This window comes from Antennarius striatus, chromosome 4 (genome assembly GCF_040054535.1).
Source record: "Antennarius striatus isolate MH-2024 chromosome 4, ASM4005453v1, whole genome shotgun sequence".
NCBI lineage: Eukaryota > Metazoa > Chordata > Actinopteri > Lophiiformes > Antennariidae > Antennarius > Antennarius striatus.
The window spans coordinates 24,688,585-24,704,143 of NC_090779.1; the positions used below are offsets into that span (position 1 = coordinate 24,688,585).

The window sequence follows — 15,559 nt, forward strand, 5'->3', positions numbered from 1 at the left end:
CTGTTCCACCAAGACAGTTCCGTTCCATCGGGGGGGTCAGGTTGGCAGTGACCCCCACATCCCCTGCTGACCCTAACAGGCAGCAGGCCTATAGCAGCCACACGTCGTCATGTGCCAGGATCAAGTGGCTGCTTGGCTATCTTGTTACTAACCTGATAATCTGTTTGGCACAGGGACCCTTTTCCATTGCTTCTTATATAACCGTGTCTGTGTTCAGACTCCAGATGAGAGTCTGGACCAAAACGTGACCTCAGCAGGGACAAAGGGACCATTTACAAGGAGAAAAATGACCCCCTGTTCAAGTTTTTTGGGGTTTTTTATTTATCCATCTGATGTCTGTGGACACAGTGGTGCAATTTAATAATATTTCTACTGATAAATCCTCCTCTGTGTTCATATTCTCACAGAAGCCTCATACAGAGAAGAGAGTTGAACAAACTTGTTATCTGTGTCCTCGTGTGAGGACTGGTGGTGTTTGTTCTCGATTTCATTTGGACATGATTAGGCTTGTTGTTGTTTTTTTTGCACTAGTATAAAGTCAGTGTTCAGTCCAGTTTCATCTTGAATGACAAGCAGCATATTCAAAATTGAAAAACTACAATACAAAGGGGGATCTCAAGCATGAAGTATACATTAACTTTAGATATAGGTGCTGTTACATATATTACCATCAATGTTTCTTCGCTCCCTTACTGTTAAGTTCCAGCTACAGGTAACTTGAATCTTCCTATTATAGGAATTTATAAACAAAATATGTGATGCTTTGTATGGGGTGCTTCTAGATGCTTTTATTTTCCAATTCTGTGTTGACATATTTCTTTATTTCATCTAATGACCAAAATAAGAGAAACTGATACTCTACTCAGTGTTAAAGTTAAAATAATAATATTAGTAATAATAATAACAACAATAACCTCAACAATAATAACAATAATATTATATATTATATATATATATATATATATATATATATATATATATATATATATATATATATATATATATATATATATATATATATATATATATATAATCTTTCAGTAAATAGATACAGCCCGTGTCAACATATAATCTAAATAATTTCCCATTATGAAAATATTCTTGATCATTTCGTTTACTTTCCTCAGGGGGCGTGTCAGAAAGAACTGACTTCCTGGTTTGGATTACCCAAGATGCCTTGCTGGCTATAAATACCCCGTCGCGTTCCGTGAGACGGGCAATCTGTTCGAAAGTGTGGAAGTTATTTTCTGTTAGCATAAAAGACGTTCACGGTAGAAACTTCTCCAGCAAGGTTTTGTCAGATTTACGGATGGTGAAATTTTCTGTGGAGTTTTTATTGAATAGTCATTGTTTCGTTTCTCATAAAATACCAAAAGAGTCGAATTTCTACGAAGATATGCTGAACACAGAGGAAAGGTAGGAAGATGCTAATATTTTTTTTTTAGCATTGTTAGCATCTGTCGTAATTATTGTGACGTCTTTATGTTTTATTTCGGGGCAACTTTAAATTCTTATGAAGTCTATCCTGTTAAAATAGTTTGACTGTACTTTTAGCTAGCTCGTTAAACATATAAAAATAACTGCGACATAAAATTAACACCAACTCCTGGATAGTTTAAATTAAATTTAAATAGAAAATAATTCAACAGGAACTGTTTGAAATGAATAACATAATTAATGGCGGACGCTGAAAATCCATTACAAATGGAAAACTTTTTAGGCAACATCTTCTTTTTTGTTTTTGTGGCGTCGCTTTCTTCCGGGATTCTTGAATTTGATGTCTGTGTTTTGTTTTTTTATACTAGCGTCGCAGCTGAAAGCTATTCCTGTCAAGTTCACTGTCGACCAGCGAGGTGGTTTTACTGTATATATTACATAAAATGAATAAAAGTGTTGAGGAATGGTGATCAGAGGTGCAAAAGTCAGTTTTTCCGTACTGAAGAAAATTTAAATTAATTTCTGCCTCTGACCTTAGCAGAATGAACAGTTAGAGGATAAACAAATACATAACTTTTATCAGTATTTTGATATTGCAGCTGCCTGGTTTGCGCTGTATTGCAACCGAGACAAAGTTTCCAACTTAAAATACCAGTTGTGCAATCGTGGAAGTGTCACATTGATCTGTAGGGGGTTTTTTGTACTGGAGATTTCTCTTACTCCGTGGGTAGTGGATTAATAGCATCCTGTGTATTTTTGTCCAGATCTGTGTCAAACCAGAGGTGTGATGTTTGTCATTCACCTGGAAGCTTCATCAGATCTAATGATGCTTAGACCATATTATCTCAATGGCTGTTATGATCCTGTCAGCTGATGGCATCCACTGGCCTACATCTGTCTCCTTACATAACCCACTCCCCTCCACTCATTCATCACTCATGGTGGGGGTGGGGGGGGTTATGAGGGTGCAAATCAGAAGCGTCAGGATCATCTAACTATAGTTACCTGAGTGCACGCAAGTGCTCCAGTTTGTGGCAGTGGAAGATTTGTAAATCAGAGTGCTGTTAGTGTTTTCCATTCCGTAGCTACACATTAACTTTCCCGACTTCCCAGCTGGCAGCAGGAATTGTCAGCATCAGCGTTTGTCCCCAACTCCAAGGCTGTGAGTCACTTACAGGATTTAAAGCGACTCGTGCTGCTGCAGAAAGCCAGACAGGCCCTTGCATTCAGAGCAAAAAAAAGGCAAGGCTGTCGTTATCGCTCCAGCTACTGAATGTTATAAATTAATAAAAAAACCAAAGAAATGTCACTTGGCAGGCAGAATATTATCTGCTCCACTAACATGTCCTCTAACATCTCACAAGACCAACCAGGAGTATTGTTTCTGTACACGTCTGACTTTTTCCTGCATGTTAAAGGCTGTGTTTTCTCAGGGAGGCATTGTTGATTTTATTGAATAGAGAGAAGAATCTGTATTTTGCCACTATTCAAATAACAATGAATCAATTTGGGATCAGCAAATATTGATATTTGACAAGCTGAAACTATTTCAGCTTCTGTTTTTGTTTGACAGTTGTGTTAGAAAAATAAGAAAATTAAGACTGTTTTATTTCAGTATTTTGACAACATTTAGAATGGGTGGAACAATAGAGGTGTATTGTAGGGGTATCTTTTTAGGTCTGTGTGCTGTAACTGCTCACTTTACTTTGGCTCCATGGACCTGACACTACCCATGACACTTTGGGCACATATCTTGGTGTTGCTCTTGTAATTATTCAGTTATTTCTTTGTGTCACGTGAAACACGTTGGACGTGGAATTGTCCTGCCCTGGTGTTACAATGCCAGCACAGATGGTGAGATGCCAGACACACCCCCTCTGGTTTTAGACGAGTAGGTTGTTGTTGTTCTGTGCCGAGGCTGAAGTTGTTGGAACAAGTACAGTAATTACATGCATTACACTTCAGTGCTTTGTCAATAAGGTCATTAATTTGTTTTCATCCACTGCTTTAGCCTCACAAAGAAAAATTAAAAAAATAAAGGTTAATGGGTTTTCCAGTTTCTGTATTTATGAAGCTTTGCAAATGTGTTACCGCTGTGCTTTATCTTTTAAACTTTCAAGGAAAATTGATGGTGTGAGTTTTCTGTAACAAAAGAAATGATACTGGACGTCTCAAAAAAATGAAGGAAATTAATGAAGTCCCACATAAAACAGTTGGAAGTAGTTGTAAAAAAGAGGTAATGGTAACACAAACTTGTTTACATGTATAAAAATCAAGTACTAAAGTTTAAGCAGTGGTCACATGTAAAAGGTAACGTCTGAGAGACGATTTAAAAGCTGACGGTGAAATTTCAAATCAGAAACTGTCAAAAGTTGGCGTTCTGTCTTAGAAAGCAGAGAGCGTGGTGAACCTGATAACCCGGCAGCCTGACCTCCATTTATCTCAAAGGGGTCAGAGCAACATGTGATGTAGAAACATCCAGAGCTTTTGTTTCTGTCCTGTTTCTGTCAAACTCCAGTAGGGGTTCAGCAGGGGTCAGAGGTCATCTGTTTACTGTCCTGCTTGCAATAAGTTCATCTACAGACTAAAAATGTCACCAGTCACGGGTTTAGCTTGTCCCTTTGTTCATGATTAACTGACAGTGGTAGTGTTCCAGGTTGGTTTGGTTTGTTTTGGTCTTGTTGGAGGACCGAACGGAGCACTTCCTGTTTTGTTTGAGTCGTGTGTTCCTTGGCCATCAGCCAAACTCCAGTGTTCAACCGCCCCCAAAACAATCCACCTGAATCTGATCCAAAAACATCTTGAGTCTCTGGAAGAAATGGCCAGTTGTGGAAACTTTGATCCTTCAAAATTTAAAATGTTTTTCGTGCATCCACACCCTCCTCCCTGGCCAGGACAGTCAAACTGTGACTCATTTGACATCTTTGAACCGCTCAGCAACACGCAGATGATTAAATCCTGGCCAGCATTCAAGCACAGCGCAGGCTTCGCCTTTATGCTGATGCACAAAGTGTGTTTTACCCATCAAGTAGAGACATAACCTATATTCTGTTTTTAGGGTGACCTTCTAACCCTCTGGAGTAGCTAAAGGTTGCTCCTGCTCGGGGCGGCATCGTCAGATGGGGAGGGCTGCTCGTAATGAAGGGGGATGAACGTGTTGCCTTTCAAAACAAGCTGGCATTTCAGTGGAGGACAGACTCTGTCATTCTCTGAAAGCAAAGATGGAAAAAAAGCTAATCTCTCCCTCCATCTGTGTGCTACCTGTTCAGTTTTAATCTGTCGTGTTCTTGTGGAATGAATAAAGAGTTTCGGTTGTCTAGTGTTCCACCCGGTCGTGTGCTTTGTGCAGAGAAAACCCGACAGTAACAGATGTTCTTGTATTGTGTCAGCACTGGAAAATTCTGCGTGCAATCTCAAGAGGTGGTGTCAAGAGCTTTGTGTTCCAGTCGCTACGCATATCAGGTGTTCCTGGGTTACCTGTTCTGTCTGCAGGGAGAACCGCTCACCTGCTGCGACAAAAATGGCCGATCTGTCAGTGCAGTAAGATGGACGTGGACTGGAGAACAGGTCGGTCTGGTTGGTACAGTAAGACTGGAACATGTCAGGAGACGCTCTCGGTTTGGTGACGGGTCGGGCCGTCATGTCTGCACCCAGTCCAGTTGGGCTGTAACTCAAAACACACACATGTGTCCCAGAAAGCCTCGGCAGCTATTTTCAGAGGTGTTTACAGATCATGTGCTTGTTTGATGTGTTCCTTGCGCTCAGGCACAATCCATCAGGGACTGCTTGAACGTTGTTATGGATCACAGGCATTCTTTAATGTGTCTGTGCTGCGGGTTCTGCATGAACACGACTGTTCACGGTGGATTCAGGACTAAAACATTCAGAGAGCCTGTTTGTGCATTATTATGTTGATTTTGGCCCCAGGATTAGGATAATGTGTTAATCTGGCAGACTCAACTAAAGCTGGCCTTGAACTTTTTTGATAACGACCCGTTTTTGACAGTTTGTTTGAGCTGCGTGATTCATTTGTCGGTCCAAAGCAGAATCGGCTGCTTCCAATCATCCATCAGATGTCGGATGAGTTCCTTATGAGTCAGAAATTTCTCACCATCTGGAAACCAAAAAGAATTTACAGCCATCGTTTCAGAGATGTAGTTGGTTCGGTCCCATCGACTGTACCAACGTTCAGCCGTAGTTGTGTAACAGTTCCTGCTTCTGTTCACTTAGCTCATTTCTGAGGAGTTGTTTCCCTTTATTAAGCAGAAGTGAGAAAACCTTTTACCTCCCAGTATGGACTAACTGGTTCTTTCTCCTTCCAGTTCCTGGTTAGTGGGATCCCGGCAGCCCAGCTCCATCCCTCGTGCTCCAGGGCCTCTGTGGTGTTCCTGATGTCCCTCACCCACAACTGAAGATCCCGGGTGGGCGAGGGACTTGCAGGGATCACTCTCTCGGTGCGCTGCTTCACAAGGTGAGCCCCCTTCTTCTTCACAACGCTGCGTACATCTAGCGACGCTCGGCGTTAAACTGGAAGAGGCTGGGCTGTGGCCCGGATTGACATTTTAAAGGATGTTCATTTTGAGATAGAAATCCAAACAAACCCATAAAACCTAAATTGCTTGAAAGGATCATGTGATGTGGAACAAAACGTGCTGTTCCGGTTAGCTGTCAGCTCTGTAGGTAATAACTTCATCCGTCAGAGAGTGGTCTGACTGTAAACAAGGGAGCGGCACTCTTTTTATAGCTTAGAGATTATTGTAATTTCTCCGTGACTCGTCTGCATTTGGAGGAGATTTAATTCACAAATGAATTCACCCGCTAGTCCAGGTGTCCCGGCCTGTTTGGGCCTATCGGTTCCGACCACAGGACCCCCCCAGGGAGAACTCCCCTCCCCATAAACAAATGGTTTTACTGCGTCGTCGTGTGCCGCTGCAGAACGACCCACAAGAGGTTGTTAAACACAAATATTCTAGGCTGCATCTCAATGTATTGATTAGTATTGATTTCTCATCTGAAAATGATCACAAACTGGATCGATTTGCTTCATTTCGCCGCCGCTGGTTCGTTTCCAGTTGAGACAAGAACCCAGAAGGTTCCCCAGTGAAGATGGGAGGTAGCGCTGGAGATTCTTGTGTGGTTCCTCATCGGCTGCCGCGGGGCACGTTCTGTTGAGGCCAATCAGGCGACAGTATCCGCCCCGCCGGCGTTCAGTAGCTCGTTTTTACGTGCTGTCATTCTGTTAGCAGCTGCTTGTCTTGTGTGTAAAGCTCTCAGAATAAGGGCTCTAATTAAGAGTTCTCATCAAGAGTTCTTGCAGGCATTCAGCAGTAGACAGATGTGATGAAACGCAGTTGGCTGCTTCAAACAGGACGAATAAAATGGAAGGAGCTCCGTTAGTTGATGACGTGGAGGAAATTATTGGCAGAACGCCGCCTCACACTTGGCACATTTAACTTTCGTCTGAGTTGAAACGAGGTCGCGTGATTCAAATGTTTACACGCCACAATTTATAAAGACTGCTGCTGGGTCGACAAACACATTTAAAGCGAAAGTTTGGTTTGATTCATGAAGCTGAAACACAACCAAAAGAAAAGCATGTCGAGTTTTTGTGTCACGTTTTGTGTCTGAACGGTTTCACGTCTGAAGTCTCAAAACTGAATCCTTCCCGTCTCCCCTGCAGGATGACAAGTTAACGGTGACACAGGCCAGCCCCTCCCTCCTCCGCTTCCATTACCAGCTGAGTGAGCGCCGCTCGGCCCTCTGGGATACGGCCCTATCGGAAGACAGCCTCTACCTGGAGATTCCTGGCGGGGCGCTGGCAGAGGGCAGCAAAGAGGGGTGAGAACAACGTGAAATGAAACAAACCAGGGCTCGAGTTCATATGTTTGTCCCCACAGAATAAAAAAAAAAATCCATCAAGCTTTATTTAAAAAGGTTCCAGTGACGTAAAACTGTCGGTTTGCTCTAAGGTGATGACACAGATGCTAATCAGCGCTTCTGGTGGCTGTAATTAAAACAACGGTGCCGTGTTCTTGTTCTCCGAGCACAGAACCGGTTTGAAAGCCGCTATTGCATAATTATGTAAAGAGAAAACAGGGATGTGTGGATCATGGCTTCCCCCCTTCCTCACCCTGACCCTCACCCTCTCTGTTCTCTCCTCTTCCTCAGGCTGACAGCGCTGTTGGAGTTCGCTGAGGAGAAGCTGAAAGTTAACTACGTGTTCCTGTGGTTCCATAAAAGCAGAGAGGATCGATGTAAGTCCAGTTCAGTTTGAAATCAATCAATCAAACGGTCGCGATGATCCTGAACGTCACCCTCTGTCCTCGTTTCCTTCCCAGCATGCATCATCAAGACCTTCAAGTACATGGGCTTTGAGATGGTGAAGCCGGGCAGCCCTCTGGTGCCAGCCCGGCCCGATCTGGCCTTCATGGTTTACTCTCTGGACAACAGCAGCTCAGACGAGGAGTGACCCCCGCAGCCTCCCCTCGCCTGCCTACACCTCCACCTCCCCCCTATTTGCTCTCCCAAACCATCAGATCGGTTCTGACCCCTGACCGGGAGGCAGCGCCTTCTTTTATCCACTTCAGCCGAGAGCGGCGTAGCTTCAAACAAACTCGTTTTATGTGTTCTGGATTCTCCTTCCTGCTTAGCTCATCTGTTAGCCGCAGCGTTTGTTTGTTTTTGTTTGTTTGAGGCGCCGTCGACGAAACGTTCAAGAGACGTTGGATTGTTGCGTTTAAAATTCAGCAGCTCCAACCTCCTGAGGACAGAGACGATGTCTGTCGGGCTAAAAGCAGAGAATTGTGGGATTGATCCGGTCGATAAAATGTTACTTTGCTCTGTAGCGTAGGCGGCGGATATCAGAGCATCTGTTCACATCATTCCAACACGTTTAGTCCTGAAGCCCTCCTGTACCTGAAACAGCCTTCACACCCAACGCCCAGCGGCTAGCTGCTGGTGAGGAGCTAGCCACGAGCTAACTCAGCTGAAAGAAGCCGCTACTTTATGTTAGAACATATAATGATTGTTAGGGGAGGGGTTCTAGGCCCGGTTTGTGCCTGGTCAGTGTTAAATTCAAGTCAAGACCGTCTGCAGCTCCTGGAAGGTTAAAAATTACACAAGACACAGCAAACGGGGCATTTTTGTGTTCTAGAAACCCCTTAACAGATGCCACGGATTGGCCCTCTGACTCGACGTTAACCCACGAGAGGCAGGAAGTCGCCCCCGACCGGTCGATTGAACCCAGGCTGTTGTTGCCTAAAGAGGCGAGTGCAATGTTCATATTTTCTACTCTTGAGTCTTACTGATATTTCATCTTGTGCAGATTCGGACCGTGTGGCGCCTCCCGGGTGATTTCTGTATATGCAATGGGGGTAAAACCACAGGGAGGCGGGGGTTCTGGGCAGTTTGTGGTTTTTAAAGTTGAAACGCCAAAGAATTCATTCTGTCTCGTTCAAACCGTCTTTGAATTCAGCTCATTTTAACCTGGTATGTAAAGCAATACTATCCGACATTCCCACGCCGGCCGGACCTTGAACGCTTCGGAGCGGCGGCGTGTAGCGGATCGGGATCGGGTTTTCCTCTGCATGTGTTCTGATCAAAATGAGTCCTCGTCCTCGCTACTGATCGAGCCCCGACTTCAGGCTCTTTGGAAATGTCAAATGATTCTCAGAGGTCTATTTTTATGTGTGTATATTTCTCAATTGTTTACTGTTTAGGGATTCATGTTTCTCAGTGATGTAATTAGAAAACTTTCAATGACAATCCACTCTTGTATACTCTGGAAATGTTTGTCTTAGAATAAAGACAAATCTGGTTATGTAAACCAGTGTTTTCTGCTTGTTTTTTATTCTTTAAGTGTTTTAATATTTTCTTCTTGTGATTGTTAAAAGACTTTTGCAACAGGAAACAACACAAATAACCAAACTAAACAATTGAAACTACACAAGAGGGAGATAAACAAAACTTCTGTATGATAAAACTCTAAACAAACCAGGAAATAAATTTATAAACGGTTTCATTCTGTCTGGAAAGGGATATGTTGGTCTGATAAAATAACATTTGTTTTTTTTAGTGGGTGGGGATGCCAGTCGCTGACTCAGCTGGGGTTGAGTCCAACCCCTGAGGGGGTCAAACGGCAGCAGGTTAGGACGGGACTTTCAGTCAGCCTGCAGGCTTCTGGACAAATCGCGACTCGTGTGATGATGCGCTCAATGACTGTCGTTTTATGGATGTGTTTGAAGGTATTATAGAAATGCTGTACCTCATTGAGCGTTAAGCTGTCATTATTATTGACAGTATTATGAAATCCACTTCAGGCCTGGTGAAAGTGATTCTGCTTATGTCACGCCGCTCTGGGGAAAGCGAGCCGTTAAAAGCGGTGTCACTAATCTAGGCTAAAAGACGCAGCAGATTGTCGCCTCCTGACCCTAATCTGAGGACTTTACATAAACTTACCTCAGCAGCAGCGTTTCCCCGAAAACGCCAATGCGTGTCTCATCTCGCCTTCCTGCATCCAACACGCAGCGTTAAACCGACCCGGCGGTTAATCCGATCTGAACGCTCCAGCAGAGGCCTGAGCAGCAGATCGTCTGAGCTGTGGTCATGAATGGAATTGGAGGTGGAGTTTTTTTGAGCTGATTCCAACAAGTTCAGAAAGCCAACCGGTATGTATTCATCACCTGGTTTTATTTTAAGAAATAACAGTAACCAAACACACACAAAGGTTTTCACATCCGCGCTGACCTTCATTCGTTCTCAACACACACACATGAAACTGGTGAAGGGCGTGGCTACTCCTTGTCCTTCTCCTTCTGCTCCTTCTCCTTCTTGTCCTTCTCCGCTTTGGCCTCCTCGGCTTCATGCTTCTTGATCAGCTCCTCCACCTCCTTCAGCTTCAGCACTTTGATGCAGGTCTGGCCGTTCTCACGGGTCAGGGTGGCGATCTCCACTGAAACGACAGAGACCGAGGATCAGGGAGCGGCAGAAGAGAAAGAGGTGTCGCTCTTTAAAAACAATGACAAGCCAGTTCTTCTACGTTCTGTGGGCTCGAATCCAAACCTTTCTCTGCAGACAACTTGCTGACATCCATGGTTTTGTTGAGAACTTTGACGGCCAGAGCGAGCGCTGCTGACAGAGTCATCTCTCCCTCCTTGAAGTCCTGCTTCAGCATCGAGACGGCTGCCTGGAAAGAAGCAGAGATGCTTAGAAGACAAACAGAAAAAAAAACAGACAAAACGGCAGGATGAACAGAAATTATAGAAGGAAATGCTAAACCAAAAGTGCGTACATGGACTTGCTGGACAAAAACTTCCCCCCACAATGCATTGAGGTGGGTCTGATGCCCATGATGCTTTATGTGCAGCCTTTAGGAGACCCACTGGGGTCTCCAGAGCCATCGTGACTCAGGACTGAGTAGATCACCTGCCCTAGGAGTCAGAACTGAGTAGGTCACATCTGTTTAAATCTTGCACAGCAGCGCCATCAAGTGTCAGAAAGGGGAATAGCACCTTTATGATTCCCCTACCCTCCCTTGGGATAAAATGTTTAAACCTGAACTTCCTGCTTTGACTTTGTGACTCTGTAATTCTGGATATTTAATTCAAGAACTGATCCGGGAACTAAAAGTGCTCCTGTGAGACTCACAGCGCTGTTGTTCCCGATGCAGGTGGCTTTCCAGCCCCCATAGTTCCCACTGGGGTCGCTCTGGTACAGCTGGAAGCCGTAGTGTTTGTCCCAGCCCATGTAGAGCAGCGACACGCCGAAAGGACGCTTCCCTGTGAGGACACACAGACACAGGGTTTGTCGTCATGTCCAACCACACGGGGGTCGGCTTCTTGCCGTGATGTTTCGTACCTCCAAACTGTGTGTACGCCTGCTTGATGTCACACAAAGTAGTGACCAGCTGCTCGCATGGGATTGGCTCCTGGTACTGCAGCAGGTACCTGCAACGGATCGTCAGGTTCATGCGGTGTCACAACCAGCAGAAATCACAACCATTTTCACCTCAGCTCACCTCTGTGCTATCAGTCTCAGCTCATTGGTTAGCACGTTAGCATCTGATGTGATTCCTGCCACGCTGCACGCCATGTCTCTGCAAGGAAAGAGGACGAAGTTAAATCAATGCATCCCCAAAAGTTGGCTTTTAAACACTGAAGAAAGCAATATTTCACTCCAGCTGAAACTGATTTACAAAACAACTTCATGCCCCTTTAAAAGATTCTTTCTGTATTGGAAAGCTGACGCACTCGTTCAGCTTGTAGATCTTCTCGGAGAAGAACACTTCGTCCAGCAGCTTGTGAATGTTCCTCCTCTCAGCCGCCAGTAGCACTCCATCACTGGCCAGAATTCCCAGGCAGGTGCCGGCGTGCCCGATGGCCTCCATGGCGTACTCCACCTGGTACAGACGACCTGAAAATGATGCAAAAGAGTCCAGACTTCTTCATAAAACAATGGCCACAGAAAACTGGAATCTTTGAGCCTTCAGGGTAAACGTGCAGAACTCTTACCCTCTGGTGAGAAGATAGTGGTTCTGGAATCATATCGACGGGACTGGAAGGAAACAATTAGTTTTACGATATTCAGAACTCATTACAGCACTTTTTTTTTAACTTCAGGAAGAATTAAACGTGCAAAATTCTTCAAGAAGAACTTTAATAAATAAACTGAAGTCATTTTCTAAACTCCCAAGTTGAGAAAACCTTACATCATAAGAAACTGGAAATTTTACATCCTATCAACCACAACGCTTCCAAAGGCAAAAAGATGAGGACAGCTAAGAAACACATCAGTTTAAAGAAAAACAACGCGTTAAATGCTGTCAGGAAGGTTTACTCACCATCTTTGGAGACTTTAGGACAACCTTCCAACTGGTGAGGACGATAAAAACAATCCGTATGAGTGTTTTATGATGAATAAGGGGGTGTGTGAGTGAAAGTGAAACTCAAAGTCAAAAACTAGCTATCATAAACCTTGTAACAGCAAGCTAACACGTTCTCAAAGTAATTAACTTGTTATAGCGGAAGTGGTTTGGTTAGCATTAGCTCCTGTCATACTGTAGCTATAGTAATTTTGGTTAGCATTAGCTCCTGTTATACTGTAGCTTTAGTCATTTTGGTTAGCATTAGCTCCTGTTACAGCTGAAGTGGTTTTGGTTTGCGTTAGCTCTTTATATACTATGGCTGTAATAGTTTCGGTTCGTAGTTTGTTTAGCTTTAGCCCCTGTTATAGCAGGAGCTGTTTGATTAGCACTAGCTCCTGTTATAGCAGGAGCTGTTTGATTAGCACTAGCTCCTGTTATAGCAGGAGCTGTTTGGCTAGCGCTAGCTAACAGGTGCTAGCTTACTGTCACATAGATGCTCAGTTCACCGGATGAAGATGAATCAACACAATTTTTTCATCGGCCCAGACTCAGGTTTTAAATCCTTTATTAGTGACGAAACTCTTTCAGTAAATATTGTATATGACGCACTATGAAATAAAGGACGTTATAACACCGCGGGATACAAGTATTAATTGTAATTTGTGGAAAAATGAAACACTTACCGCTCGCGGAGCTAACTGTGTGGCGCGTATTGATGACGTCAGGAAAAGGAGTCGGTCTAACTTGGTGTTGGACCCGCCTCACGTTGCCTCTGATTGGCTGCTCTTGAGGGCTTGACAAATGTGAGAGGAGGACAGTTTAGCCTGAACAAAAACATTCAGTTTGACTCTAACAGGGATCCTCGAACTCTTTAGAATCCCAAATCTTTATATTTAGAATTATTACTGTTATATCTTTAGAAATATAATTATTAGAAGTAATCCTAATTTCGACACAACCGTGTGTTTCCACGTCTGTTTGACTGTCTGTGTCCAGATGTGATGAAATGAGGACGCAGTCTGTTCTTTCAGGCCCCTGGTACCGTATGAACGGATCAGCGTTCAGACAGAACGGATCGATTACCGATCGGTACCGTTGTAATATATGAGGAGGTGAATTGATGGATGGAAATGGTAAATTAATGGATAAATAAATAGATGCTCTGCTGTGTCATGCTTAACAATGATTCATATGTGTAATTCATCTCTCTGTCCACCAGGGGGACCTCCTGTCTTGAATGTGAATACTTATCGAAGCCTTTTTACTTATTTTTATTGTATTATACTTTAATTTATTGCCCTTTGTGTGGAACTAACCTCATAAACAGATGAGGATAGCCTGATTCAATGCAGAACTCCTCGATATGTGTCCTGAGCTGTAAATCGGCTCTGGAGCCCTGCTGCTATAGAAGCCCAACCTGACCTCTGACCTGTCTGACCTTTGACCTGTCTGGTCAGGTGGAGGTCGTTTCTAGCCATTCCTTTATTTATTACATTTTTTTCAGCACTTCATGAACCATCATGGATTCCGAGCAGAGGAGGGTGAAGGAAGGCGTTTTATTTAACATCGTTATAGAGCTGAGGCTCAAACCAGAGAGGTGTTTTCCAAAGCTTATGATCTGTCACTGGCAAAGTCTTCTAGCCCTGAATGCACATTCTCTCATGATCATACGATGAGCACCAGGTGATTCATCAATGAGTCAAGACAGTTATTCAGTACTTAAACTCCGTAAAACAAACCTCTTTGCTTCTTGTTTGCGGTCGTTCCCTCGGTTAAACACTGGAGCGTTTCCACAGACTGGCAGCTTACTTTCAGATTATCAAAAATAATCACATCCTCACATTGTTCTCAAAGGACTGGTGCAGGGAAGCAGAGAGTTTACAGCTGCAGCGCGGCAATAAGCAAGCCATGATACCACAGTGTTTATTCAGAGAAGAGGAGGATTCTGGGTTTGATTTGTTTTGTTGGCCCCGGCGTCGGCTCGCAGATCCCACTGGATCCGCCTGCAGACATTAGATCTCCTCCAACATGTTTATCTTCTAACAGCAGCTCTCACATTGTTCTCCAGGTCGTTTTTAACATTTGAGCCGAGCCCATGACGCCTTCTGGCCACGTTGTTTTGACATGCGGGCTTAGCGCGGGGTGATGGATGAGTGCTATCTCCGGTCTCGTCTGGACGCTAACTGTTCGGGATCACCTGAGGGGATTACGCTGATGTCAGCATTATCTGGGTCCCGGCGTCGGGGGTCGACTTTTAGAGGCGATTTGATGGGATCCTGCAAAAAAAGACGACACAGGAACCGTTAGCGTTACATGCTATCCCGTAACCTCCATGTGTATTTGGTTATAAAACCTCAACCAGCAAACATTCACAATAATGTCTCAAAGGGATCAATAAAGTAAATTAAAATTTAAAATAAATTAAATTAATTAAAAATTAAATAAAAAAATCACTAATGCTAAAAAGGTTTGCTGGCTAACTGCACCTCTGCTGAATCCATCCATCCATCCATCCATGTATCCATCCGTGTCTGCTGGACCCTAAAACTGCTGACAATGGGCAAGAGGCAGGGTACACCTCGGATGCATCGCCAGCGTATCACAGTCTGCTGCATTTAGGAAACCTGGGGAATTTCGGGCCTATAAAAAAAAACTTGGAAACTACATGACTGACCATATCTGATGACTAATATCTATGACATCATAGGGAAATTGTTACTGACGACCTAATACATGTGACGATTGATTGATTAGATATCTGGCTATCTGATGTATCCTGATGTGCCTTGAATGTGCCATTAGTATTTTTTCCATCCTGTCTAAATTACATTCGGAGGATTTATTCTCAAACGGAACGTAAAGCGTAAAAACGGCCCGACTCGCTTCTGACAGGGTGAGAAAAAGAAAAACAGACCCCATGAATCTGTCAGTGTTTTAAGAGGCGTTCGAGTCCCTTTGAGCCAACTTTTATTTTCTACTTGCGCCACAGTAACTAACGTCTGAGAAACATGTGAGGAGAAACATGCAGTTCTTGTTCTCTGATAAAGTCCATAAAGTTCAGCTGGGATCCGTTGGTTTCAAGTATTATTACTAGTTTATAAAAACGTCAGAGGGGCCTGAAATTTTTACAGCTTTTTAAGACGGCTTGATGGAAAAAATAGCAACCACTGGTATGTGTGTGTGTGTGTGTGTGTGTGTGTGTGTGTGTGTGTGTGTGTGTGTGTGTGTGTGTGTGTGTGTGTGTGAGAGAGAGAGCTTTCA

General features: G+C 43.8%; 2 protein-coding genes across 2 annotated transcripts; one reads left to right on the top strand and one right to left on the bottom strand.

Annotated features, from left to right (window-relative positions):
* Nucleotides 1-1,219: 1,219 nt before the first annotated feature.
* oaz2a (ornithine decarboxylase antizyme 2a) lies at nt 1,220-9,262 on the top strand. The gene is given in 6 exon segments (XM_068313578.1): nt 1,220-1,416; nt 5,760-5,826; nt 5,828-5,908; nt 7,118-7,275; nt 7,606-7,691; nt 7,776-9,262. Coding segments are annotated over 6 exon segments (630 nt in total). The 5' UTR covers nt 1,220-1,309; the 3' UTR covers nt 7,907-9,262.
* Nucleotides 9,263-10,106: 844 nt separating this feature from the next.
* Nucleotides 10,107-13,046, bottom strand: LOC137593901 (proteasome subunit alpha type-4). The gene is made up of 9 exons (XM_068313000.1): nt 12,982-13,046; nt 12,275-12,305; nt 11,946-11,988; nt 11,685-11,847; nt 11,453-11,530; nt 11,293-11,381; nt 11,083-11,213; nt 10,498-10,621; nt 10,107-10,387 (listed from the first exon to the last, which is right to left on the bottom strand). Exons 2-9 carry the CDS (start codon nt 12,275-12,277, stop codon nt 10,230-10,232), a joined length of 789 nt encoding a protein of 262 aa, XP_068169101.1. The 5' UTR covers nt 12,278-12,305; nt 12,982-13,046; the 3' UTR covers nt 10,107-10,229.
* Nucleotides 13,047-15,559: the final 2,513 nt, after the last annotated feature.

What these genes read in the sequence shown, in the direction of transcription:
- LOC137593901 (XM_068313000.1), bottom strand. An exon ending in CACTATCTTCTCACCAGAGG is followed by an intron (nt 11,848 to 11,945) that starts GTAAGAGTTCTG and finishes CATCATTTTCAG; the next exon opens with GTCGTCTGTACCAGGTGGAG. An exon ending in AAGATCTACAAGCTGAACGA is followed by an intron (nt 11,531 to 11,684) that starts GTGCGTCAGCTT and finishes CTTTCCTTGCAG; the next exon opens with AGACATGGCGTGCAGCGTGG.